Source organism: Armigeres subalbatus, chromosome 2 (assembly GCF_024139115.2).
Source record: "Armigeres subalbatus isolate Guangzhou_Male chromosome 2, GZ_Asu_2, whole genome shotgun sequence".
NCBI lineage: Eukaryota > Metazoa > Arthropoda > Insecta > Diptera > Culicidae > Armigeres > Armigeres subalbatus.
The window spans coordinates 435,156,654-435,183,708 of NC_085140.1; the positions used below are offsets into that span (position 1 = coordinate 435,156,654).

At 39.6% G+C, this 27,055-nt stretch overlaps 1 protein-coding gene across 1 annotated transcript; it reads right to left on the minus strand.

Annotated features, from left to right (window-relative positions):
• Window positions 1-1,237: 1,237 nt before the first annotated feature.
• LOC134213597 (ATP-dependent DNA/RNA helicase DHX36-like) lies at window positions 1,238-26,607 on the minus strand. Its single transcript, XM_062692800.1, has 5 exons — window positions 26,395-26,607; window positions 23,064-25,768; window positions 22,851-23,000; window positions 22,345-22,473; window positions 1,238-1,634 (listed from the first exon to the last, which is right to left on the minus strand). The coding sequence occupies exons 1-5, from the start codon at window positions 26,449-26,451 to the stop codon at window positions 1,457-1,459; spliced, it is 3,219 nt and encodes a 1,072-aa protein (XP_062548784.1). The 5' UTR covers window positions 26,452-26,607; the 3' UTR covers window positions 1,238-1,456.
• Window positions 26,608-27,055: the final 448 nt, after the last annotated feature.

The following is a 27,055-nucleotide window of genomic DNA, read 5'->3' on the forward strand; positions in this document are numbered from 1 at the left end:
CATGCAGCAGATCCCTGATGCTTGAGATAATACCAGCGTGATAGTAACGGTTGATGCTTATTTCGTTCTGGCTTCGCATTCAACATCAACCACGGCACGGGCGGGCGACGTCGGTTGCTACACAGCAAAAGACGAACGCATGCGTTCGCTTTTGGCAATCGTCCTCCGCACCAGTCAGTGTGAAATGTGGTAGGAGGAAATAAAAATTTATTTTCTCTGGATTAAACTAAATCCATGGCTAATAGAAAAACAATTTAGGATTTCACTTACTTCTGGTTTGCTCTCGCTGCTGGTGTGGTGTCGTTCATATATTTCAAATGCGGCGAAGAAACACAAGAAATAGTGCTACGAGCGCAAGGTCTCTGGCTACCGCAATGCTGCTCCTTTGTACAGTGGTGGATCTTGGAACAAAACTCGGGTAAAACTTTTAAAATTTGTCCTTGATATGACCCGGACTTTGCAATTCTTGTTTTAAGCATTTGTTTGTTAATAATATCTTGCATTTGACTGGTTTATTTTACAAAAGGACAAAATTCACGTCAATAAAGAATAAAAAAAATAACATGCTTAGTCTGTGTAGTACAATAAACTCATTTGACATAAAATTGGGAATAGTAACTTTCGAAACCGCGTTCAGCAATTTAAGGCGCGATATTTGGAGCATTTCAAAACTAAATATTATTGTATACAAAAAATGTAAACCCAGCAAAAATGAACTGATATACGATTATGGGCAGTATACGCTTAATTTTGTTCAATTTTCTTCCCAATATTGTTGAAATAGTGAGCGTGACCACACTTTTCCACAGCATACATAATACGGATTCTCATGTAAACGTTTTTCAGTTTCAATATCATCGAACAATAACTACATTTTCTCAGTGAGACAAATTTACTCGAGTTTGATATTTTTAGATCAAAGGTAACATGGGACAATTATGCGTAGAACGGCAGAAAAGTATGATGAAACCAGTGTTTGCAAAAAAAGAAAGTTTTTCTTAGACTTTCGGCTGCTGAACAGTGCCTCCGATGATGATGGTTTCTTTCTTGGAGCAAATTTGCAAAATTAAGCCACCGCATGTTTTCATTGACTGACCACGCTAGAAATCTTCTGGCGTTTCCGGTTATGCACTACCCGTCGCGATTGTTTCTATGAAAATGAATGACGTGTGGATTATTGCCGCAAATTGAAATTCCCGCAGCGGGTGTTTTTCTTTCTGTAAATTCAAATATTGACTTTTGTTGGGACATTGATATTAACTTTATTCACTCATTTTTCCAATTCAACGAACTTCAACCCACGTAGGGATTTAAATCACAGTTACAAAATTAAAATTTTCTACATGCATTTTTTTCCCGAATTCAGATTTCAATTAAACAAATGAAAAAAATGCAAATAATAATTTACAATGAAAACGAACTCGTAATTCTAAGATTTCAATTTTAGAGCGTAGCTTTAATAATCATCGTCGAAATAGTTGGGTCCATCAGGATCCGTCAGTTGGATTTCCTCCGGATTTCGGCGAGGTCCGGCGTCCATGGTGGGTCGCGAGTGTGATCCTTGGTACATTTCTTCGTAATCGTCGAAGTCGTCTTCGAACTTTCCATCGATCGTAATCAGTTCGATTATCGCCCTAATTGTGGTAAGAGAAAATGAAAGTATTTTTTTGTATTACATAAAGATTGCCATTATCATTACAAATTTTATTATCGTTATTATACATCTGGGTGAAGCGCATTATAGTAATGTCATTTTTGAAATTGATATGTAGGAATATTTTTTATGGTGGAATTTGAGGTACGGCAAGTGTGAAGAAGTTTTACAGAAGTACCTACCACGAGCAAAGCTTGACAGCAAATCGATAATGCGTTAATTTCACAACTTCATGAAATAGCCAATTATGATTACCTAAATTAATATCTTTTTGGTCGTTTTAACGGATAAATTAACAAAACGTATAGCAAAAAAATCTCTGCGACATCAAATCGAAAACTATTCCTGCTATAGATGAGAGCATTCGAAAACTAATTTTGATATTGGTTCCGATAACAAAAGTAACAATATTTTGATATCAGATCATACAATTTAGAAATCTACAGCAAAATGAGATCAAAATATGTACCGTGCTGTGCCCTTATTCCAATCAGCGCCTAATTCCGTTCACGCAAGACAAAATGATAAATAATTAAGAGTTTTTGTCCAAAAACAACAGGAAAATATCCTTGTACTTTTCTATGGTTATGTATGCATGAAATGAAATGAAAACCAGCGTCATTTTAAGCGATTAATAGTGAAAATTTAAACAAAATTTGTTGGTCGTCACTACGAGCGCCATTTTGACTGTTTTCATTAACCCACTTGCTAAGAACGTCTGTCATAATATTTAGGCATTTTTAAGTGAAAATTTGCCCTGGATTTCGAACACAACAGCATAACAAGACAAAACAGGTAACATTTTAGCGTATTACCAAATTGTTACCTGTATTTTCCCGATAGAAAATGCTGAAAAGTGAAAAAGATCTTGACCGGAATAAGGGTACATCCAAAGATGACACAAAGCAACAAGATACCCGACTTCTATGATTTAATGGAGACACGATAAGCGCCGCAAGTGAACAAAAACCGAACTAATACACTGTTAATTTTAATCGATCATCTTCTGAAGAAATGTCAATAAAATAAAACAATAACAGCTGAGCCATTGCACCATGCAAACAACTTACACAAGGCGATGTTTCTTCAAAACTGAACTGGCAAGCTGTTTACCCATCTTATTTTCATTTGATGAAGGCCCTAGATTAAATTATGTTTAGGGATGTGAGACTCAATGAGGTATCAATGAAAACACCCAAGTAACAATTTTCATGCTTGTTGGATTTATTTAATTCTTATAGCGGATTTATGACGGCAGTCACCATGGCTAGTTGCTCAGATTTATTGGCGATCCTATTGCTATCAATAAACCTCTAATAAATCTGCTTGAAAAGCTTCAAACGTCAAATACTGATTGGTCTTGTTAGCAACTATATGGTTGTAACCTGTTGTAACGAAGAGCGTAATAAGTCCAATTTTCAAAGCTTGATCAAAGCCATAATTTTTGGTCATAATGTGGTTAAATGAATAACCTCAATAAGAATATTTACATTGCAAAGGGTTTATAACGGTGTTCAATAAAAGCAACATTTTTCTGATCGAAATCTATGATGGCCATATTGGAAATGGAGAACCATCTTCAAGTCAGTGAAATTTATCACTGGAATTTATGATTAGACGGTGTTTTCGCCGCAAATGACACGTTTTTGATAAAAGCTATAAAAAACAAACATATTTGGGTGTAATATCAATAAATTTAGTGAAGATTTACGTTATTGATGTTATAATAATTTTAAATTTATTGCCCAAAACTGTATTATTTTGCGGGCGCGTAGTGCTTAATCTCATTTTTGCACTAGCTTTCACCATGAAATCGAGTGCGCACCTCATTTCCATGGAAGTATATTGAAAAAAAAAACTTGAAAAAGTATTATTTTGTATTCACCCTCATCATGATTTTCATAAACACTTTAGTTTGTTATTATTGTTTTGCAAGGTTTTGTTTCTCTTTTTTCAAAGCAACATTTTTGAACGCTGCCGCAGCCAAATTCCCTTTTCTGCGGGCGGCTTGAAACGGATTTTTATATACTCTTATAAGAGGTTTATAGTGGTAATCTAGAGAGGGCCATTTGGACATATTTTACTCTTATAGTGGTCATCAGAAGGTAAGTAGTAATGGGTAGTAATGGGTTTTATTGTCAGTTCTTGTAATTCGATCTTGAAAACCATTTCTAGAGCGGAATAAAACTTGAAATGTTACTTGGGCAGTCAAATCTGCTCAAACATTTCGCCAACTCTGATTCTACAAATCACAGAAATAAATCCCAAGGGTATGTTTACAAGAACAAACAAAGTCCAGATATTAAATCCATTTTTGGCTTAAGGCATTTTGCAGCTGCATCGCTTCTCTCGGCTAAACCAGCAGCAACAATAACTCCGATGGAAATAGATGTTTAATCGATCGAAGAAGCAACTCCATTGGATTTAGATCACGACTATAGTCATATATTAGGATAACGAAATTGATTGAAATTGAATTGGGAAATGTCGACATCGATCGGCCCATGATCATGATTTCGCATCGACTTGTTGTTGTGGAGGAGTAGAACAGAGTTTTAAAATTAAAAGCTATAAGAAAAATATGTCTAAACAGAAGTCACGAATCAATCTCGTTTCAGAAAAAAAACAACAAATACAGATGGTGTTGCCGAGTAACTGTTACTGAAGTTTGTATTCTTTTTTATTTACATTTTCGATACACGATAAATATTGATGGTTGAGTTTTTGTGCAACAGATGGAAGCACTTTCATTGATTTCAGTGTCTCCGGTGAGATGTATGAAAAGATTTGAACTCGGTTATCTTGTTGCTTCTTGCCATCTTTGGTACATCTAAATCTACTCGTTCCTAATTCCGTTCATTGGGTTTGGAGGATGGATTCCGAAAATTCTGTGTTTGAGAATATAATCTATGAGCAAGAAAAAGTACATCGTACATGAAGCCATATGAATGGTGAACATTTGAAATTCTATCCCGCAAGCAGGCAGACCGAAAGGAATTCCGTTGACGACAGGTTATGGGACCTCTGTCAACTCGTGCCGGAAAAATACAGTTTTTTCAGTTAATGATGATTTATAAAGTGAATGCTGGACAATGTTAAGAAATGGTTTCCGGAGAATACGGACAGTTTTAAACAGCATAATCCATAATTGCGGCGTTCTTGTTTAAATGCTTTATCCGGAAATTTCTTGGCGAATTTCTATAAAAAAAACACTGCCCTCTCTGAGCTGCAAATAAGGTTATGTTTCACCGAAATCCGTGAATACTTCGTAGAATTAGGGTTATCCGGTACTTTAAAGAACCGGAACTTTAAAGAATATTCAATTTGAATGAAACAGTGGTATGAACAATTCCAAACAAACAGAGACATTGTTTTGGAAGGTTCAGGTCAGAATTAAAGGCCTAGTGTCCAGGCTCTAGTCAAAATTACGATGAAGATAAGGTGGAAAACTCCAATAAGGAATCGTATCTGTACTTTTCTTTGGTGCCTAATGCAACTGGGCAGCTATCAGAACGTCGGCTCCAGGGGCACGTTCACCTCTGAACAGCTAGCATCAATGTTCATAAAACGAGTCATAAGTCGAGTCAAGTACAAGACACTGAAGACGACCACACAGTTGTGGTCGAAATACGTATCTGCAAAGATATGCAAAGATATTTTCGTTATTAACTGGTGGAATTAAATGGACAGTACTTAATTCGTCTTAGACGGTTTAATACATTCCACTAAAAGAGCTTAATATATTTTTCTATCAATGTTCATGTTGAATATATGTCGAATGGTAAGTGAAACACACGAAAAAACAGTCAACTTGGCTATACTAAGGAAATATCATTCATTGTATTTTAAATTTGCTTTTATTTTGCAATATTATATTAAATGAAAAGATGGATTTGTGAGAAAAATGATGCCTGGTATTAGCATCTCCAAGAAATCAAATGTTTTTCGGGTGATTGGAATTAGGAACTCGAATGAACGGAATTAGGAACAATGCTATTTCAGATGATTGGAATTAGGACCAGACAATTGGCCAATTTTGTTTTCACTAGTGGAGCCCAAGTCTATGAATGCATCCCAACATATTTTATTTTCAATTGTTTATAGCAAATGACACTATGTAACGAAATTGCAGCTGCAAAATACTAAACGGCTATTTTTTAGAGCTTTAAGACAGCGCATTGTCTTAGGTGAACGGAATAAGGGCACAGCACGGTAATCAGTAATCAATCATGAATATTCATATTTGAAAATAAATTATGTTAAAATCAAAATATATTTTCTATATGCTTTCATTATGTTTTCAGACTTTGCTCGAGAGATTTTTCAAGCGAGCTGAGGACAGGGTTTGGTGACGTTGTTCACAGGTGTTAAAAGTGCGTTTCTATCAAAATAAGGTACTCTCGATGATGACAGCTACAGCTTAATGTATCCAGCTCTACACAGTTGGTGTTTTCAGTGGAAGAAATGACACATCGTCTTTGTAGAATGTACTATTCCAAGAAAAAGGCTGACATCGCTCAGTGGCGATTCTGGAGAGAAAATGAATTTCTTGCTCCAAATTGGGAACTACAACCAGGGCAATTAAATCTCCTAATGTCTCAATCAAGACAAATCCGACACAACTGATCATCATCGCAGTGTACTATCTCGGCTAAAATCGCTAAACAACGCTCTGTTAAGGTGATTATAGAATGAAGCCAGAAATCGGCCATTTTGATATAAAAACAATAACGCGTATGGGGCTGAAATAATGGTAGATCGATTGCTTAGTTATGCTGAACAATCATAATTTGAGTTTCGGCACTGTACGAAAACTATTCCGCCAGATTTAAGCTTTTTGAAATGTATGTAGATAAACGTGTGGTGAATTTGAAATTCACCACGGGCTTCATTCTATAATCACCTTAAGTCAAATAAGATATTCGCCAGCTCGGCAGCCCTTTTTTCTGGTGAGAGATCTGAATGTTCAGTATCGACGAAGCCAGACGAATTCTACACCAAGTAGGTACACGTGTGCGCGGACTTCCACATTCACGCTTTTGAAACCTCTATCGACACTCTCCTGAATGAGACAGCCACTCTACTTTGGATTAGAGGCCTTGATAAGAGAAATGCAAATAGAAAATGTAACTATGCCAACACTGCAGCCAATCTTCTTCATTAAAGAACAACACATGAAAAGGTTAAATCACAGACAAACAGACATAACAGTCGTCAAATTTCCATCGTTCACTGATTTACTGGTCAATTCAAATAATCATTAGTTGGCCAATCGGTCACTAGTGGCGCGCGCATCGGATTTGCTCGAGTGTGACATTTGCTTACTATAGCCATCTGGTTCGTGATTTGCCCAACTAACTGAAATCAACAGATGTCGTTAGTGTTGAAATGACGATGAATTTGATGAGTGAATGTTCAATGTGTTATGTCTGTTTGTCTGTGGTAAAATGGTTTATCCAGGTAAAATTTTATATACTGCTATTTAATGTGTTTACATCACATGACAATACTTTGGATCATTTTTTTTTAATTTGCACTTTAGCATTAAATTGCCTACATTTCGGCCATAATCCGGCATGAACATGCATAAAATGTTGATGATCAAATTTCGTATCCACTATCGCACTATACGTAATTCTATGTTCAATTTGCGGTCGTATATTTGATACAACCCTCTACTTTTTGCCTTTCTTGTATACTAAGTATACGGTATTGCCTTTCTTGTATACTAAGTATACGGTAAAGGCTATATGATCGCTCCAAAAACAAACTTTTTATAGAAGGCCCGGAGACCCATAGTGTTATATACCAATCGACTCAGTTCGACGAATCGAGGTGATGTCTGTGTGTGTGTGTGTGTGTGTGTGTGTGTGTGTGTGTGTGTGTATGTGTGTGTGTGTGTGTGCGCAAAACTTCTCAACAAAATGTCACTCATTTTTCAGGCACTTATCCTCAACCGATTTGCTCGCAACAAGTTGCATTCGACGCAGAATCCTGTCCCATTGTTTCCTATTTGAAATTGGCCAGATCGAACTATGGGATCGAAAGTTATGGCCAAAATACAAATTCATTTGAAAAAATCGCGTGAAAAATGTCACTCATTTTTCGGGCACTTATCCTCAACCGATTTGCTCGCAACAAGTTGCATTCGACGCAGAATCCTGTCCCATTGATTCCTATTTGAAATTGGCCAGATCGGACTATGGGATCAAAAGTTATGGCCAAAACACAAAATCATACGAAAAAATCGTGTAAAAAATGTCACTCATTTTTCGGGCACTTATCCTCAACCGATTTGCTCGCAACAAGTTGCATTCGACGCAAAATCCTGTCCCATTGTTTTCTATTTGAAATTGGCCAGATCGGACTATGGGGTCGAAAGTTATGGCCAAAATACAAAATCCTACGAAAAAATCGCGTAAAAAATGTCACTCATTTTTCGGGCACTTATCCTCAACCGATTTGCTCGCAACAAGTTGCATTCGACGCAGAATCCTGTCCCATTGTTTCCTATTTGAAATTGGCCAGATCGGACTATGGGGTCGAAAGTTATGGCCAAAATACAAAATCCTACGAAAAAATCGCGTAAAAAATGTCACTCATTTTTCGGGCACTTATCCTCAACCGATTTGCTCGCAACAAGTTGCATTCGACGCAGAATCCTGTCCCATTGTTTCTTATTTGAAATTGGCCAGATCGGACTATGGGATCGAAAGTTATGGTCAAAATACAAATTCATACAAAAAAATCGCGTAAAAAACGTCACTCATTTTCGGACACTTATCCTCAACCGATTTGCTCGCAACAAGTTGCATTCGACGCAGAATCCTGTCCCATTGATTCCTATTTGAAATTGGCCAGATCGGACTATGGGATCGAAAGTTATGGTCAAAATACAAATTCATACAAAAAAATCGCGTAAAAAACGTCACTCATTTTTCGGGCACTTATCCTCAACCGATTTGCTCGCAACAAGTTGCATTCGACGCAGAATCCTGTCCCATTGTTTCCTATTTGAAATTGGCCAGATCGGACTATGAGGTCGAAAGTTATGGCCAAAATACAAAATCCTACGAAAAAATCGCGTAAAAAATGTCACTCATTTTTCGGGCACTTATCCTCAACCGATTTGCTCGCAACAAGTTGCATTCGACGCAGAATCCTGTCCCATTGTTTCCTATTTGAAATTGGCCAGATCGGACTATGGGGTCGAAAGTTATGGCCGAAATACAAAATCCTACGAAAAAATCGCGTAAAAAATGTCACTCATTTTTCGGGCACTTATCCTCAACCGATTTGCTCGCAACAAGTTGCATTCGACGCAGAATCCTGTCCCATTGTTTCTTATTTGAAATTGGCCAGATCGGACTATGGGATCGAAAGTTATGGTCAAAATACAAATTCATACAAAAAAATCGCGTAAAAAACGTCACTCATTTTCGGACACTTATCCTCAACCGATTTGCTCGCAACAAGTTGCATTCGACGCAGAATCCTGTCCCATTGATTCCTATTTGAAATTGGCCAGATCGGACTATGGGATCAAAAGTTATGGCCAAAACACAAAATCATACGAAAAAATCGTGTAAAAAATGTCACTCGTTTTTCGGGCACTTATTCTCAACCGATTTGCTCGCAACAAATTGCATTCGACGCAAAATCCCATTATTTCCTATTGAAAATTGGACAGGTCGGACTATGGGATCGGAAGTTATGACCAAAATACCTTTTTTCATAAAAATCGCAAAAAATGTCACCTATTTTTCGGACACCTAACCTTAATCGATTCACACGCAACAAGTTGCATTCGACGCAGAATCCTGTCCCATTGTTTCCTATTGAAAATTGGCTAGATCGGACTATGGGATCGGAAGTTATGGCCGAAACACCATTTTAGCCTTTTTATACGAAAAGGCTGTATGTTCGCTCCAAAAACCAAACTTTTACAGAAGGCCTGGAGACCCATAGTGTTATATACCAATCGATTCAGCTCGACGAACTGAGATGATGTCTCTCCCACTTCATACGGGAGTTTGGCGGAAAGACGGTCATGAGATTTATATCATAACAAATATTGCCCTCCGCTCGCGTAATGGGAATGACATTTTCGTTTTCTTTTTGTGTAGTCGGAGCTTCAGTTCAACTAACATCCAAAAGTGATATCCTTAAAATATATGACTGCCATAGTCGGGCACCACTCGCGATGCAGTTGCGACATCCGGAAATGGGACAAAATATGATTTTCGGTTTTCAACTGGATCTACAATATCTTTGCCATAAATAATCTGATTTTCATAGAACGGACAAAGAAATTTGTCTTTTTTACTCCTAGCCACTAGCTCATCTTTTTTCAAGCACACACATGTTACGAAGGTCGAGAAAGGCACCATCACCGCTAGGTGGATTAATCTGGGTTTTTATTTGGTAGTCGTGTTACATTACACTTTGTTGAACCGCAAATCATAATAAATAATAATTGATTAGGTATACTAAAATTAACTAAGTATCAATGAAAAACTCAACTTTCTCCAGTCCAGCGTTTGCTTGCAGATTTCGTTTTCGCTCTTTGGTAATGTGTGGCCACCTCCATTTACCCAACTCCATTTACCCTCTCGGATTTCTATAGATATCGGTTTTCTATGGCATCGTCGATGTAGCTCTGCATTCAAGTTGTGATTCCTCCAAACCCGAATTATAAAACGTAGACATCTGTTGATGAATACTTGCAGTTTCTGCGTGATCTCTGCTGATACACACCAAGTCTCACTAGCGTAAAACAACACAGATTTCACGTTAGAGTTGAATATTCAAAATTTGGTGCGTTGTTTAATCTGATTGGAACTGCATATATTGTTTAATTTGCAATAGCAGGCCTAGCCTTTTTGATCCGTGCTCCTATGTCGATCTTGGTTACAGCGTCCGACACTAATTAGCTGCCAAGATATTGAAAGTTTTCGAAAGTGAAGAAATGGTTGCCCGGCTACCGTAAAGTTTGAGCAGTTGTTCGTGTTGACAACTAACTATTTGGTCTTGTTGACGTTTATGGTTCATGCCGTCCACGAACAAATCAAGCCTACCTAAAATGTATTATCCGGGCTTCGCCGCTTGGACAAGGGCTGGCTAACATTGTTCGAATTGAAATCATGCAGAATGTTGGGGCCCTCCTTGACCTAGCGGTAAGATGCGCGGCTATCCAGCTTTCCGCGAGCGGTAATGGCCGCCAGCTTGCCTGTGGGCTAGCGGCTCTGATTTGACGTTTGTGGAGGTCAACATAACCGTTCCGAGCATTCAGACCAATGTGGTAAATAATAAGGTGCTGATGCAGTGGATTCACGCCTTATTTACCACATTGATCAAAATGCTCGGAACGGTGGGTGCAGTTGACCTCCACAAACATCAAATCAGAGACTAACCCACAGGCAAGCTGGCGGCATGTGGGCTGCAAAAAGGCGGGAAACAGACGCCATGCCTCCAATCGCCATGCTAATCGGTTAGCGCAATTTTATTTGAATATGCTTCAGAATCAAATTTAATGATAGCTCAGATTTGAATAGTTGAATATGGTTTCTAAAGATTCGAAATTTCTTGGCGCAAGTACGACTCAGACTGGCTCATTTCGTATCCAATTCGGCTGGACAGCAGAAGTGCGCGAATAAAATACTTATGTTCAGTTTTTTAAAGTTTAAATTTTTGGTTGAGTGATTTTAGTTTAATTTGAAGGCAAAAATAGCGAATGAGTTTAAAGATGTTAACTGTTCTGTGTTTTTCTTCCCAGCACAGTGGCCCGAGGTCCAATTGATTGCGTATTCTGCTCAGATATTTTTATAAAAGTGAATTTAAAAAGGTAATTAAATCTAAGTATGTTGAGCAATTCCTAAATCTAATGTGATTCCATGTTGGGCACGCAGCGCCCTGCGATTTTCTCGTACGGCTGGATTTTCTGTAGTTAATTGGCGACATTCATCGTCTCATCGAGATTCCGATCGTGGTATTCTACCATGAATTCGTCCGTCGACCGTCCGACCCGTGTGCCTAGCGAAAGCCCGCCTCAAGTAGGTAGCCGAACGGAGGTGAGTGGCATCGCTAAGTCAATCGTAGCGAATATTCCACGTCGGTCGTTAATTGCCGACGGAAAGGTCCATTTCGTTACATTTTCGGACCAGTGTTCCAGAGAGTGTAGGCTCGTTCTTTCAGCGTGTCGTCAATTGCACGCCGCGAACCTCGATCCTAACCAAAGGATAGAGGACACACCATTCCATGCTCGGTGAACCGGATAGGTACAAAAATCCAGGCCAAGTGCCACAACACTCTACCCGATCGAAATCGGAAGTTTCCGTTCCAGCCGCAATTCTCTCCGCACCTTTAGTTCGGCCATATCGCACACGGGTCACTTTCATCGCTGCGCTTCAAATCACAGCACGGACAAGCCGGTGACCGCCATCGTAGTACCGCCATATTCGAAGTAATCGTCGCCATCTTCGAGACATCGAAGGATCCATCGTTCCTCCCGGCATCGCATCATCAAAATCCGTGAAGGTAGGTACGTGAAGAGCTTTTTATTACATAACCATGTTTGTTCTTTTCCATTCCGTACGTTCCGTTTGAAAAAATAAATACACTCTTAGTGAGTCAGTCAGTTACGTTTAGTTCCGTTTTATTACTCGAATGAACGAACATTTCTCCTGCGTTCACTAAGTTTCCATACGAATAACGAGTCGAGGCAGTGCATGCGTTACGAAATTGGTTATTAGTGTTCCGCGAACCGTCCGAGTGTTTCCTTAAGCTAAATAGTCTAAAAAGTCGGGCAAATCAAACACAACCGGAGGTCTCTCTTAGAGAGTGGCGCTTAAGTCACCGTTTTAGCTAAACTCGAGAACATTCCTCGAACGGTTACACAAGTCACCCCGTTTAATGGTAACTTGGCTTGGAAACCTCGCGGTTGATAACTGTGGAAGTGCAGAATGAACACTAAGCTGCAAGGTGACAATGTCCCAGTTGGGGATGTAATGCCAATGAGGAGGGGGATGTGGGTAATCTACACTACTGTTTACCTATAGGATGTGACAACTCAATTGAGACTGCCTTGTTGTTTTTAGACGATTGCTCTGACGAGGTAATCGCCAGTGCAGCCAAATTAATTTGGTACAAAATCTTCCAAATATTATGTATCAAAATTTGATGTTTTTCTTTCCGTTCCATCCATAATTTATGTAGGAGAAGCGAAAGAATAACAGAGAGAAGTTTTCGCTAATGGAAATCGATCGAAAATGACAGAAAGGTGAATGATATTTAAGTATTATCAACAGTTTTGAACCTTTACATAAATTTATATGGCGTTTGCAGTTCAATATAAATTAATTTTGTACCAAAAAACTGGAGCTCGAACATTTACGTGATTTGCTTAATATCAACTTTAGAAACCAGCAACACGGTCAAACTAACAACATGCTGCCCTGCGAAAAACGGGCCGAAGTAATCGAAGTAATAGTAAAGCTATTCCCATCCCTCTCATGTCCTTTTGTTGACAAAAAAGAACGAGCAGGACGAGAACAACTTCGAGCTGCTCATTGGACAGCACTATTTTCAACCAATCAGCAACCGGTACGATTGTGATGCGTAGGCGTGATGCACCGCATATTATCCCCTGGGTGAGACCCGCCGCACATAGGGGTATTTTCGCAATCTAGCCGGAATAAATTATTTTATCTCTCAAACTGCTATATTTCACCTTATTTTATGATACTGTGATAATAATTTGGCTGAAATATCAGTTTTCTTAATTTTCACTTTTTGACCCATGTGCTTTACCCTTTAAAACCTTGAAAAACAATGGTAATTTCAATTAATTCATTCTCATCAACGCTTCTACCGAAATCAGCTCAACTCTATGTGTTTGCAAGGGGAAACATAGAGCAAAAAGATGGTGTCATGTAAATTGCTCTATGACTCTTCCTCTTTTCATAGGGAGGTTGAATGTATGATATAGGCCATAAATGCCTTAAATACAGTACCAAACTAAAACCATCCGCTTTCAAAATGGCGCAAATTTGCGCAAGATTTTTCTTCGGGATCCTAAAATATAGACCTCAATGCGTCCTCTCTATACTGAAATATTACCGAATATCATCGAATAAGTGTTTTATGCTTATTGAAAATATGAGTAACATTATCTAGTTTCAGCTCGAAAATGGACTTCGAATTACTCTTTTGTATTTCTGTTCAGAACCATTCATTCTTGTCAAAAATATGTTTACATGATACTATTTTGTCTACTTTTTCATGGTATGTACTGATCTGTGGATTGCTGTGACAAATATTTGACCACAATAGAACATACCGAACGTAATCAAATTCAACAGAGAAAATCATTAATTTCCTCAACTAAAAACCTCTAACTTTCTAGAAGTGTAGTGGTAAAACTTTAAATCTAAATAGAAAACCTAGTACTAGAAGTCGCTCGTCTACTATTCAGAGAAGTTTGAGGCATATTTGGACTGCTCTAGGGCAATTTTGAAAATTTAACTTTATTCCGGCTAGAATGGTGAAATACCCCTATGTGCGCCGTAGAGCAGCATTCGGCGAGGTCGTTAAGATCATTCTCTGATTTGGTACACGGTCAATCGCACCATGATCTTGTTGATTAAGATGAGGAACAGCAGCGGAGATCAAGTACATCCTTGCTTCACTCCAGCGACAATCCGAATGGGATCAGACTAAGCTCCGCTATGCAGGACTCTGCACGTAAAAGCTTCTTACTGCGTCTAAGGGCGCTCCACAGATTTTCTTGGTTCAGACGATCGACTTGGCCCGACAATATGGTCCACACATGATCTTCATGGGCTGATTCCTGCTTGCTGCCGTCGGAGAGTCGTGTCTCCCTTGTTTTCTCATGTATCCGACTTAGGATAACTTTGCACAGAACTTTGAGAACAATGCATAGTAACATAATATCTCGCCAATTGTCGCACGCAATCAGACCCCCTTTTTTGGGACCTTCACTAAGGCGCCCTACATTCAGTCGGCCGGCCATTCAAACATTTGTCACTCACAGGTAAGATAAAATAAACCGTAACAAAAAGTCGCAATCTCCCAGATATTGCAGAATAGTTTATGCAACATTTGAGTACATAACATGGGGTCAGCTTTTAGCATCTCTGCTGAAATGCTATCGACCCGGGAGTTTTGTTGGATTTCATGCTTCGGATGGCTACTTCAATCTATGAAGGATCTTCGGAGTTGACGCGGATAATGCGTCGCACCCTTGGCGGCCCATGCTGAGATGTTGATGGTTGGTCGGGTGTCGAAACTTGAAGAAGTTGTTCGAAGTGCTCGAACCAACGTTTCAACTGATCAGTTGGGTCAGTGAGTAACTGATCTATCGCATCTTTCACCGGCATTCTCGAATTCATCATTGCCCCTCACATGCGTCGTGAGATATCTTAGAGGAGGCGAATATCGCCTGTTATTGCAGTTTTCTCCCCTTCGACGGCCAGGGAGTCCACCCACACTCTCTTGTCTCGTCTACAGCAGCATTTAACTTCCTTCTCTAGAACCGAATACCGTTGACGAGATTCGTACTTGACTGTTCTATCGTGGCCTCTGCTTCTCTACGCTCCTCAATTTTTTACCAGGTTGCATCTGTAATCCACTCCTTCCGCTGAGTGCGCAGCTCACCCATGATGTTCTGGCTTGTTTCGATAAAGGCATTCTTGATGGCCGTCCACTGGTCTCCTATGCTGCCACCTTCCGGAACACCCGTTGTCCGAGTTCCAAGTGGTTGATTTGATTTTCAGTTTGTCCATCACGAGAGACTTTGTGACTTTGTGCACTGGTCGATAGGGAGAGAGCGATCCTCCAATCACCATGTCGTTATTGCCACAGAATTCTGCAAACAGCTCATCGTTTTCACTTTTTTTTTTTTTTAACTAATTTTATTTGCTAATTATCTAATACATGCATTCATCTCTTAGACTAGGTGTTCCGTGTTTTCTTAACACTATCATCCTTATTTGCTATGTCATATTTTTAGTTATTATTAATACATTTCAATTGCCTCTGGCAGTTAGAATTTTTCCTCTGGTTGAATTGAACCATGTAGGAATTACAATGTTTTCAACTTAAACTAAACTTAACCTATTTTATACTAAGGGTACAAGGAGTTAATCGTTGCAATAGAAGATTGCAATGATTTTTGTCTAAAATTGGAAATTATTTTGTTGGACATTTGTTGCAATGTCTCAATATTAGAAATTCTATGAAGTTCATTGGTACTATACCACGGAGGCAACTTCAGAATCATTTTCAAAATTTTATTTTGAATCCTCTGAAGTGCCTTCTTTCTGGTATTGCAGCAACTAGTCCATATTGGCACAGCATACAACATGGCAGGTCTAAAAATTTGTTCGTAAATCAAAAGTTTGTTCTTAAGACAAAGTCTTGATTTTCTGTTTATAAGTGGATATAGACACTTAATATATTTGTTACATTTGGCTTGAAGGCCTTCAATGTGATTTTTAAAAGTTAATTTTTGATCTAGCAGAAGTCCTAAATATTTAGCTTCGCTAGACCAATTAATTGGAACCCCATTCATAGTGACAATATGTCTGCTAGAAGGTTTCAAATAAGAAGCTCTCGGCTTATGTGGGAAAATTATAAGCTGAGTTTTGGAAGCATTCGGGAAAATTTCCATTTTGCAAGTAAGTGGAGAAAATATCCAAACTTTTTTGCAATCTACTACAAATAACACGAAGGCTTCGCCCTTTGGCTGAGAGACCAGTGTCATCTGCAAACAAAGATTTTTGACACCCTGGTGGTAAATCAGGCAAGTCAGAAGTAAAAATGTTATACAATATGGGCCCCAGTATGCTGCCTTGGGGGACACCAGCCCTTACAGGTAATCTATCAGATTTAGAATTCTGATAGTTTACCTGCAGTGAGCGATCTGATAAATAATTTTGGATCAGTTTAATAATGTACAGAGGAAAATTAAAATTCATCAATTTTACAATCAAACCTTCATGCCAAACACTGTCAAATGCTTTCTCTATATCAAGAAGAGCAACTCCAGTCGAATATCCTTCAGATTTGTTGAGCCGAATTAAATTCGTTACTCTTAATAACTGATGGGTGGTTGAATGCCCATGGCGAAAACCAAATTGCTCATCAGCAAAAATAGAATTGTCAGTAATATGAACTTACTATCATTCTATTTAAAATAATCTTTTGAAACAGTTTGCTTATTGAAGAAAGCAAACTGATTGGGCGATAACTATAGAAGCCTCAGCTGGATTTTTGCCCGGCTTCAAAATAGGAACAACTTTAGCGTTTTTCCATTTATCTGGGAAGTATGCCAATTGAAAACATTTGTTAAATAAATTAACCAAAAAGGATAAAGAGCTCTCAGGAAGTTTTTTGATAAGTATGTAGAAAATACCATCATCACCCGGGGCTTTCATATTTTTAAATTTTCTTGTAATAGATCTCACTTCATCCAAATTAGTTCCCAACGAAGGGTCAAAAACATTCTCTTGATTGAGAATGTCTTCGAAGCTCCGTGTAACCTGATCCTCAATTGGACTAGTGAGACCTAGACTAAAATTATGGGCACTCTCGAACTGCTGAGCAAGTTTTTGAGCCTTTTCGCCATTTGTTAATAAAATTTTATTTCCCTCTTTAAGCGCTGGAATTGGCTTTTGAGGTTTTTTAAGAATTTTCTTTAATTTCCAAAAGGGTTTCGAACTGGGATCCAACTTCGAGACATTATTCTCAAAGTTGGTATTTCTCAGAATAGCGAAACGTTTTTTAATTTCATTTTGCAAATCTCGCCAATTAACTTTCAACGCGAGTTCTTTGGTATTGCCTTCGCCTCACATTTTTAAGACGGATCAGTAGCTGAAGATCGTCGTCAATAATAATGGAGTTGAATTTAACTTCACATTTCGGAATTGCAATGCCTCTGGCTTCGACAATTAAATTTGTCAAAGATACGAGAGCGTTATCAATATCACTTTTGGTATCGAGAGAAATATCAACATCAAAATTCCTATCGATATAAGTTTGATATAAATCCCAATCAGCTCTATGATAATTGAAAGTAGAGCTGATTGGATTATAAATGGCTTCTTGTGAGATTTCAAATGTCACAGGAAGGTGATCAGAGTCAAAGTTAGCATGAGTTACCAATTGGCCACACAGCTGACTTGAATCCGTTAAAACCAAATCAATTGTCGAAGGATTTCGAGTGGATGAAAAACAAGTTGGGCGATTGGGATATTGAATAGTATAATATCCCGCAGAACAATCTTCAAATAAAATTTTGCCGTTCGAATTGCTTTGAGCATTATTCCATGAACGGTGTTTGGCATTGAAGTCACCAATTACGAAAAATTTTGATTTGTTGCGAGTCAGAATTTGAAGATCAGCTTTCAACAAAATTCTTTTGCTGCCCATTGCATTGAAAAGGCAAATAGGCTGCAATGAAGGAAAATTGACCAAAATTTGTTTCAACAGAAACTCCCAAGGTTTCAAAAACTTTGGTTTCGAACGAAGAACATAATTTATGTTTGATACGTCTATTAATGACAATGGCGACCCCACCACAGGCGCTGTCAAGACGATCATTTCCGTAGATAAAATAATTTGGATCTCTTTTAATGGAGAGTCCTGGTTTTAAATAAGTTTCTGTTATAATGGCAATATGCACATTATGAACTGTTAGGAAGTTGAATAATTCATCTTCCTTACCCTTTAGAGAGCGGGCATTCCAATTTAGAACTTTCACACAATTATTTAGATCCATTAAAACGGAGTCCGATAACAATTTTTTGAGTGTACTTTATACCAACCTGAACAGCTTCTGGTATGGTATTTGCTTTGAACATTGCATCAATCATGTGATGCAATTGTTCAGTTAAAAAATCAAAATCGGAAGCAGTCATGCTACCTGAATCGGCAACATGACCGTTATTTTCCGTTGGGACATGGGTATAAACCTCATTTTGAGAAGAGAAATTTTGTCTACCAGCAGCGATGTTTGCATACGTGGGTACATTCGAAAAATTGGAATTTACTGAAGTGCTTGCTACCCGTTGACGAGCGGTAAAATTTGTTTGTGAATTGTGGTGGGTATGAATTGCTCGACCGGTAACTGGTTTCGAAATTTGAGAGTTTGAAAAATTTCTACCCGTCGAATCTGGGATCCGATTGGAATTTCCCGTCATCAATTTTGCACGGGAATTCAAAACTTTTTTGCGTGAAGGGCATTCCCAGAAATTGGATTTATGATTGCCCCCACAATTTGCGCACTTAAATTTATTGGAATCTTCTCTCACAGGACATGCGTTCTTGGCGTGAGAGGTTCCACCACAAATCATGCATTTAGCATCCATTTGACAATGTTTGGTTCCATGACCCCACTTTTGGCACTTACGGCACTGGGTGGGGTTTTGGAAATTTCCCCCAGGCCTGCGGAAATGTTCCCAAGTAACACGGACATGGGACATAATACAGGCCGTTTCCAAACTTTTCATATTATTTAGTTCACTTTTTAAAATGAACTAAATAAAATTCTTGAGAAATGCCCCTCTGGGAAGTACCAGAATGGGATTTCTTTTTCATCTTAATTACTTGGACTGGTGAAAATCCAAGTAATTGAGAAATTTCAATTTTAATCTCATCCAGTGATTTGTCATCACTGGGGAGACCTTTCAAGACGACTTTGAACAATCGCTCAGTTTTGTCGTCGTATGTGAAGAATTTATGGCGCTGCTCAGTTAAATACTGAAGAAGACGTTTGCGATCGTCAAAGGATCCCGGCAAAACGCGGCAGTCACTCTTCCTAGCAATCTGAAATGAAACCTTGATCCCCTGAAGGTTACTCAAGATTTCATTCCGAAAGCCAGAAAACTCGGCAACAGATACCACAATTGGCGGAATCCTTTGAGAAAAATATATTAAGCTCGTTTAGTGGAATTAGGGTGGTCGGTATTGGCCATTTTTGACAAATACCGGTATTCGGTATTTGGTGAAGTCAATACCGGTAATACCGGTTTTTGTGAAAATTTCAGTTATTAAATAAAAAACTTTTGATTTGGACTTGATTTGGTAAAAAACATTTGCTGCAAACTTTAAATGTTAAAATTATTGTTCGATGAGGTGCGCAAAGCAAAACTTATGTAGACTTAACATACTAGGCGACTCATCTCGCTATCCGCATTGGATGTTGTTGGCAATGTTGCCAACTACTGAGAATCCCCTCTCTGGTTCAACCGAAATTGGACGGATGGTTACAAAGCCGTCGAAAATCAGTGTCAAGTACTTAGCCTTAATCCCTTCATAGGCATCTTCCTCGTTCCGATCGTCAGGAATAATCGTTGTTTCAGTTTCCACGATCGTATCTGGAATACGTTTGCTGATCGACGTTTCAAAATCTAGCCCGCTTGCTTCGTCAAGGTAGCTATGGATGTATTGAAGAAAATCGTTTCTGATCAATTGCTTTACGGCAGAATTATTCAAAAAAGCAAAAAAAAAAAATCGTGCAGAACTCACGGCAGAGTAGTTCCACAGCAGCTTGAATAGGTTCTAGGGCTTAACTTATTTCCCCAAACGTCCAAAAATCATCAATGAAGTTCAATTTGAATTAAAGCTTCAACTCATAGATCCGTTTAAGCACAAAAAAAAGACAGGGTCACCGTCTTCGACCAGAGGTCGCACAGACTGAACACTTAACATCTAGCATGAGACAACGGACAGGAACATTTACACAACACCCAAACGACCAGTGGAGAACTTTTCGCTTTACGAAAAATTTTCTCCTTACCGGGGTGGGAATCGAACCCACACTCCACAGCCCATGCGTCTAGACGATTGACGTCGCTAACCGCACGGCCACGAAGCCCACAATAGCATTATATTCCAGCGTGCTTTGGGGTCAGCCACTAATTCAAATTCTTTTTCAAAACCAGAGCGGAAATGTTTTTGCAGCAATCGTTTTTCACAGGTGATTTCCGGAAAACAACTACTATGGCTTAGTAATGAGCTCTAATAATGAGAAAAATGCCTTCAATAAAGCTTTAAAAGAAATACTGTGGTACGTACCTTTTTTACAATATCATATAATGCGAGAAAATTCGATTACAGGGTGTTTAGCTGATATATGTGGGTGAAAACTATTCAAAAAAATTTATTCTGGCAGCAACATTTGAAATACCGAAAATACCGGTATTTTCCGTCTCTAAAACCGGTATTTTCGGTACCCAAAATTGGCCGGTAATACCGGTATTACCGGTTTCGGTACTACCGGTTAGACCACCCTAAGTGGAATGTATTAAACCGTCTAAGACGAATTAAGTACTGTCCATTTAATTCCACCAGTTAATTTTCGTTATCTTTGCAGATACGTATTTCGACCACAACTGTGTGGTCGTCTTCAGTGTCTTGTACTTGACTCGACTTTGGAATCCTTTGTTTCTTCGCATGAATCGAATCACCTGGGCTAAAGGTAGATTCGATTTGCTCAATTTCATCATTAATCAAATCGAACTGATTGCTCAGTTCGATAGGAGAAGAAACAATGTCAACATTAGATTTAGAAGGAATATCTGAAGTCTCCAGCTTCCTTCTATTTTTTCCGCGCTTGGGCAGGACGGTCTTGAAACCTTGTTTCTTTGAAGGAAGTGGAGAATTCAGAGACTCCCCCTTCCTTTTGTTTTTGTTAATACTCATTGCTGAGCGTGGAGACGTGACCTTCTAAGAGGTTTTTTTTCCAGAACGGTGTCCCTGCAGTCCCTGTTGAAATTAAAATAGCTTCGGGTAGTATTAAAAACTTCCTTCCGCAAAGAGAGAAAGAACCGCACAGCACGAAAGCACGATGCGGTCTGAAACCGTTTTCACTCATTTCCCCAAGACCATGATGCCCCACGACACGCTCACAACCCATGTTGTCGGAGCCGATCTTCGCATTGAAGTCGCCCATGTATCCTTTTCCAGATGCTCTAAGCTTTCTTTTGGTGGGACAACCACGGAGGTTCAAGAAAGTTCGATAATATTCGCGATTGATCGCAGCGATGTCGTCGAAAATTCCTTTGGACCTTAGCCACCTTCAAAAAAGGAGGAGTATCACTTGTATTCGAGCCTGAGTGGTGGTTTGTTGTATGTAGCAGTGAACGTCAGACGTCGCGAAACGAATTCTCCGATATCTTAAGTTCATTCAAGAATGTGAGCTTGCTCTGGGGCCATAGGTTTGTGTTGCTATAACAATCTGTCTCAAACTCAATTTGTGCCATTGCACAACATGTGAAAGATTTAGTACGAAAAATGTATTGGAAAGTAACCACCTCCTTCGGTGGGGTTTGATCCCACGAAACCAGTACGCTAGACAGGTACTTTTCCTACTAAGCTACGATTAAGGAGCTCCACAGCTCAGAAGGCTACTGATGAGATCAAATTTCCAACACCAAATTTGATCTCCTCAGTAGCCTTCTGAGCTGCGGGGGACGATGGAGTTCCTTCGTAGCTTAGTAGCAGACATCATGCACGCGTACAAAAAAGGATGAGATTGAGCAACGACTGCTACGCGCACATAAAATTTAGCGCGCGCGAGTCTCACGAAGCTTGTGTACCTCACATTAACATAGGCAATTAACTTTGATTGTAATAAAAAAAAATGTGCCGATAGGCCTGTTATAACTTACCTCAATAAAGTTCCCTCCTCTGATGACCAATCGACCGGCGATGGTTCGCATATCTTCTTCTGGAGAAACAGATTGAAGCCACCGCGCAAATCTTGAATCAGTCGATATGTTTCTTTGTTGCATTTCAAGCTGTAGATTAGAAGAGAGGTAGATTTTATTGGGATTTTAATGACCGTTTGACATCCTGTTAGTGTTAACGTTCTGTGACTCGATATCGATCCATTGAAGCAAAGTATGCCAAATTTGAAAAATGTTTTCTGGGTAACCGTGTTTTTTTCAAACAGCTTTCTAATTTTTAATTTTATCTTTTTAATTTTATGTTATAAATCTCTATATTTCTTTGGCTCGATCGTCTCTTGAATAATCGAATCATAAATAATTGACTTTCTAACAAGCTTTAAATTCATAGTAATAAAGACACTCAAGAACTGCGATAGATAGAAATAATGGTCATTTGGCTATGTTCCATTTAATATCAAAGGAATAAAAATAATCTTGGAACTTACCAATAATGCCCTGCGATGGAGATTAGCTCGTAAGCCCCTTCCGTCTCAACCCGGTTGTCACCAAAAAAGAACAGTGGAAACGGATTCACCACCGTTGTATCAAAAATCGTTAATTCTGATATCTTCTGTTTGTCGTAATAAACCACAAAGCTAAAATAATCAACACAATAATATTATAACGCATAAAAAACGGTACGACTAAGTCAGCCTTACTTGGAGTCGAAATTTGCCAGCGTGCTGTTCACGGACGAAGGATGAATCGTGGCCCGTCCCTGCCCTTCGATGGCGAGTATTGCTCGACCATCCGCACTGTGTCGGTTGCGGATAACTTTGCGGACGAAGGCCACGTTCGGGTACAGTCCGGCACCGACGATTGCCGTCAGTAGTTTCTCATTACCGGAATTGTGATTATTGCTATGGGCTTCCGGCTGGATATGCTGTAGGAACTTGGCCTGGTGGAAATATTCGCAGAACTGAGCTTTCATGCTGCACAGCTGCTTCAACGTGGTCTGGTTGAGAAAGTTTCGCCGCGCAAATTCGTGCAATTCTTGGTAGGACAGTTGACCCCACTGGTGGATAACATTAGCCAGCATCAGATGGTCACTGTGGAAGCCTTCAGCAAATCGCCGACGGACACGATCGACTTCTTTTTCCTTGCCAAAGGGCTTGTAGAATGCGTCCTTGAACGAAAGACTGGCCGCGATCGATGTTATTGGATCGGTGCAGCTGAAGATACTGGAGAGAAGAACCATTTTTCCAGTTCGAGGGTCCATTGGGAGACGAGCGAGATGGTACCCCAAAGGTGTTAAAACTTCTTTGTCGTCGATGGCGTTGAGACGATTGAGAAGTTCCAGTGATTCCTCAATCACTGTATCGGAGGGTCGATCGATCAACCTTTCCAGGAATTGTCTGGCGTCCCCCAGAGCAAGAATTTTAATATGTAGAATAACTTCATCTAACGCTACTCGCAGAATTTCCGGTGGCGTGTTCTGGAGTAGCACGTTCCGGCGGGCTCTGGTGTACAAATGGTAGCAAACTCCTGGTTGGACACGACCAGCTCGGCCTTTTCGTTGAATTTCGTTGGAAATGGAGATCCATTCATCGCGCAGAGAAGATATGCCATCTTCATACATGTTGATCTTGTGCCGCCCGGCATTTATTACGAATACCACATCGTCGATAGTAATCGAAGTTTCCGCAATGTTTGTCGCTAGGATCACCTTTCGGGTACCTGGTCTGGGTCTCGAGAAGACCGCTTTCTGATCGAGTTGAGGAACTTTCGAATGCAATGGATAGATAAGCGTGGACTTCTGCGATAGACGGCGATGATTGGAGAGCAGTTTATGAACTTCTGTTATCTGTGCCAAGCTCGGTAGGAACACGAGTATTGCGCCTTCGGGTTTGGTGGTTGTAATATGACAAATAAGCTCCACTATTAGATTGTTTTGCTTTGTTTCACTTTGAGGATTGCTTATTGTGCGCAATACCTTGGCAGAGTATTCGTCGCGTATTTGCGGGAGGTAGGGATCGATCATGTCAAAGAAACTCATAAGCTGTTGATCCTTACTGCGATAGTTTGTTTTACTTGACTCCCCTTCAAAGTGATGGAAATCAAGCTCAGCTACCACGTCCTCCAGGTAGAATTCTTCCACGGGAAATGTTAAGCCTGGAATTTCAACCATTGGGCAGTTGTTGAAATAGTTGGAAAATGTGTCCGCAGTCAAGGTGGCACTCATTAGAATAATCTTGAGGTCTCGTCTGTATGGGAGAATCATTTTCGTAATGCCAAGTAGTAAGTCAGTAATGACGTCTCGTTCGTGAATTTCATCTAGAATTAAATGGGAATAATCCTTCAAGCAGGGATCGCTCTGCATTACAGATAGCACTATTCCCGTTGTGCAGAATGTGATGGTAGCTCCTTCTTTCCTAGGTTTTTTAGAATCCAAACGGATTTGGTATCCTACCGATTTACCCAATTTCTCATCACGCTCGACAGCAACTCGCTCGGATAATGTAATGGCGGAAATTCGTCTCGGTTGGGTACAAATGATCCTACAATCCGATCCCTTGCCCTGCAGCATAGCTTGGTCAAGGATATATTGCGGAATTTGGGTGGTTTTTCCACTGCCTGTTTCACCTTTAACCAGGATCACCTGATGTGTGTCAATCATATCCAAAATGCTTTCTCTCGACCCGAAAGCAGGTAACTTCTCCCGAAAGTGTTTCATTTTACCGGAATGATCTTTCCTTTTGCATTCTTCATACAAACTTTGATTCATCGTTTGCTTCCACTCTACCTGTGCATCATCTGAGGGCACCTCTGCTTTCAAGGACTCCTCTTTCAGAATTTGTTCCAAATTCTTGTTGATCACTCTCAGATATTCGTTCTTGAATGGAGAATTGATATCCTCATTGTGCATGAAGTGTTTGAAGAAATCCACATTTCCTTGCCCATCAGGTAGCTTTAGCTGTTTCCGTATCTCTTCAATCTGCCACTGAGGAATTGTTATGTCCACTGCTTTTCGCTTCTCCTTTTCTTTTTTCTTTCTGGTGTGTCTATCGCGAAAGAACAAACCCAGTGCTCTCCCTCGCAGTCCTGGTGGGGGCCTTTCATCTCCTCCAGTTACCACTTCATCATCTCTGGGATCTCTAAATCTTTTAAATTTGCTGGAACTTGTTCCTCCCTCACCGTTTTCATAAGCCATCCTCTCTTTGACTTTGTCCCTTCGTAACTGTTTCCCTCCTCTCCAGGGTTCAGCACGCTCGCCACGAAATCCTCCCCTACCACGTCTTCCTCTATATGCACCACCCGCGTGAAATCTGCCTCCACCTTCTTCCCTCCCTCCTCCAAATGCCTCACGGTTCATGTCTAGTTGTACTGCAACACCACCAATCGCCGAATCCTGTTTGGTCAATTCCTGCAACAAAGCAAATGACATTATGACACAACTGCTTGTCCTTGAAGTTAAACAAATCGCAAACCATCTGTTTTTAGTAAATAAACGAATCAAACTATAATCCAATAGTGATCAACGACTTTGTTACTTCCGAGACCTTACTGAAACAAATATTGTTAAAGGTTTGCGTGCTCGATTCAATAAGTTATTAAACTATTAACGCTTTGATGTCGCATGACGAAGAAGAAGCAGAAATATGATAATCGAAAAAATCTCCAAGGGAAAGTTTCTGACCTTGATTTTTGGAACGGCGACTGTGCTCTTCAATAATACTATTTTGTTGAACTTATGTGCCTAACAGAAGGAATAGATTCCGATCTATCTGGTAGTAACGTTTGTTAAACGAAATGTGCTGAATTGAGAGAATACTAACCGTTTCAAATTTCAAGGTCAAATACAGTTACGCCTATTTGAAAAAAGTTCCTAGAAATGAGGAAAAAAACTTAAAGCGAAAAAACAGGTTGAATATAATTTTAATTTACGTCTCTACCAGCCCTGTCACATGGCCGTGCTTCAGTGTTGGTGCATCGAACCAAAACAAAACGCCGAATCGTTCGAGGGAATACCACCCTCTTTCACCCACTTACCCGATCGAGACGAAATTTTGCAAGACGGGTCTCTAGCGATTCTTCGCCGTCAGACATCGATTTTCCTTGATGGCAGAAATGATTTCCATACACACTCGATAACCTTCCGGCCAGCAGCGATTCTCTGATTAGTCTGATTTGATTCTGTCCAGCGAGTTTACAAAACTGAGGTGATTTTTATGAGCAGGGGCACGCGCAACATAAAAATTGACGTTTGACACATATCGAAAAACCAAAATGAAGCATTTTCAGAAATAAGGGCGAGACGAAAAAATGGAAAAGTTGGGTTTTGACGTAGGACTTACCAGAGACGTTGTTTATAGATAGAGACCCGCAAAGAGTGAAGAGCGGAGCAGAATGGATACGTTTGCGTGCGTTTTGACAGTTTTGCTATGTGATAACTGTCAAAACGCACGCAAACGTATCTGTAGTGATAGACAGAGTATCAATAATAGATACCATAGAAGGCTTTGGTTTGTCATGAATGTCAAATCAGTCTTCCAATGATTGTCAAGAAATACAGAAGCAAAAATGAAAGATCATGTATCATTCTCTGCTCCGGTCACAACAGTATCCATTCTGCTCAGCTCTTGAAGCCGAAAGTACCAAACGAACCGTCAAACGCGGTACCAAACGAACAAAGTAAACAAACCTTACCAAT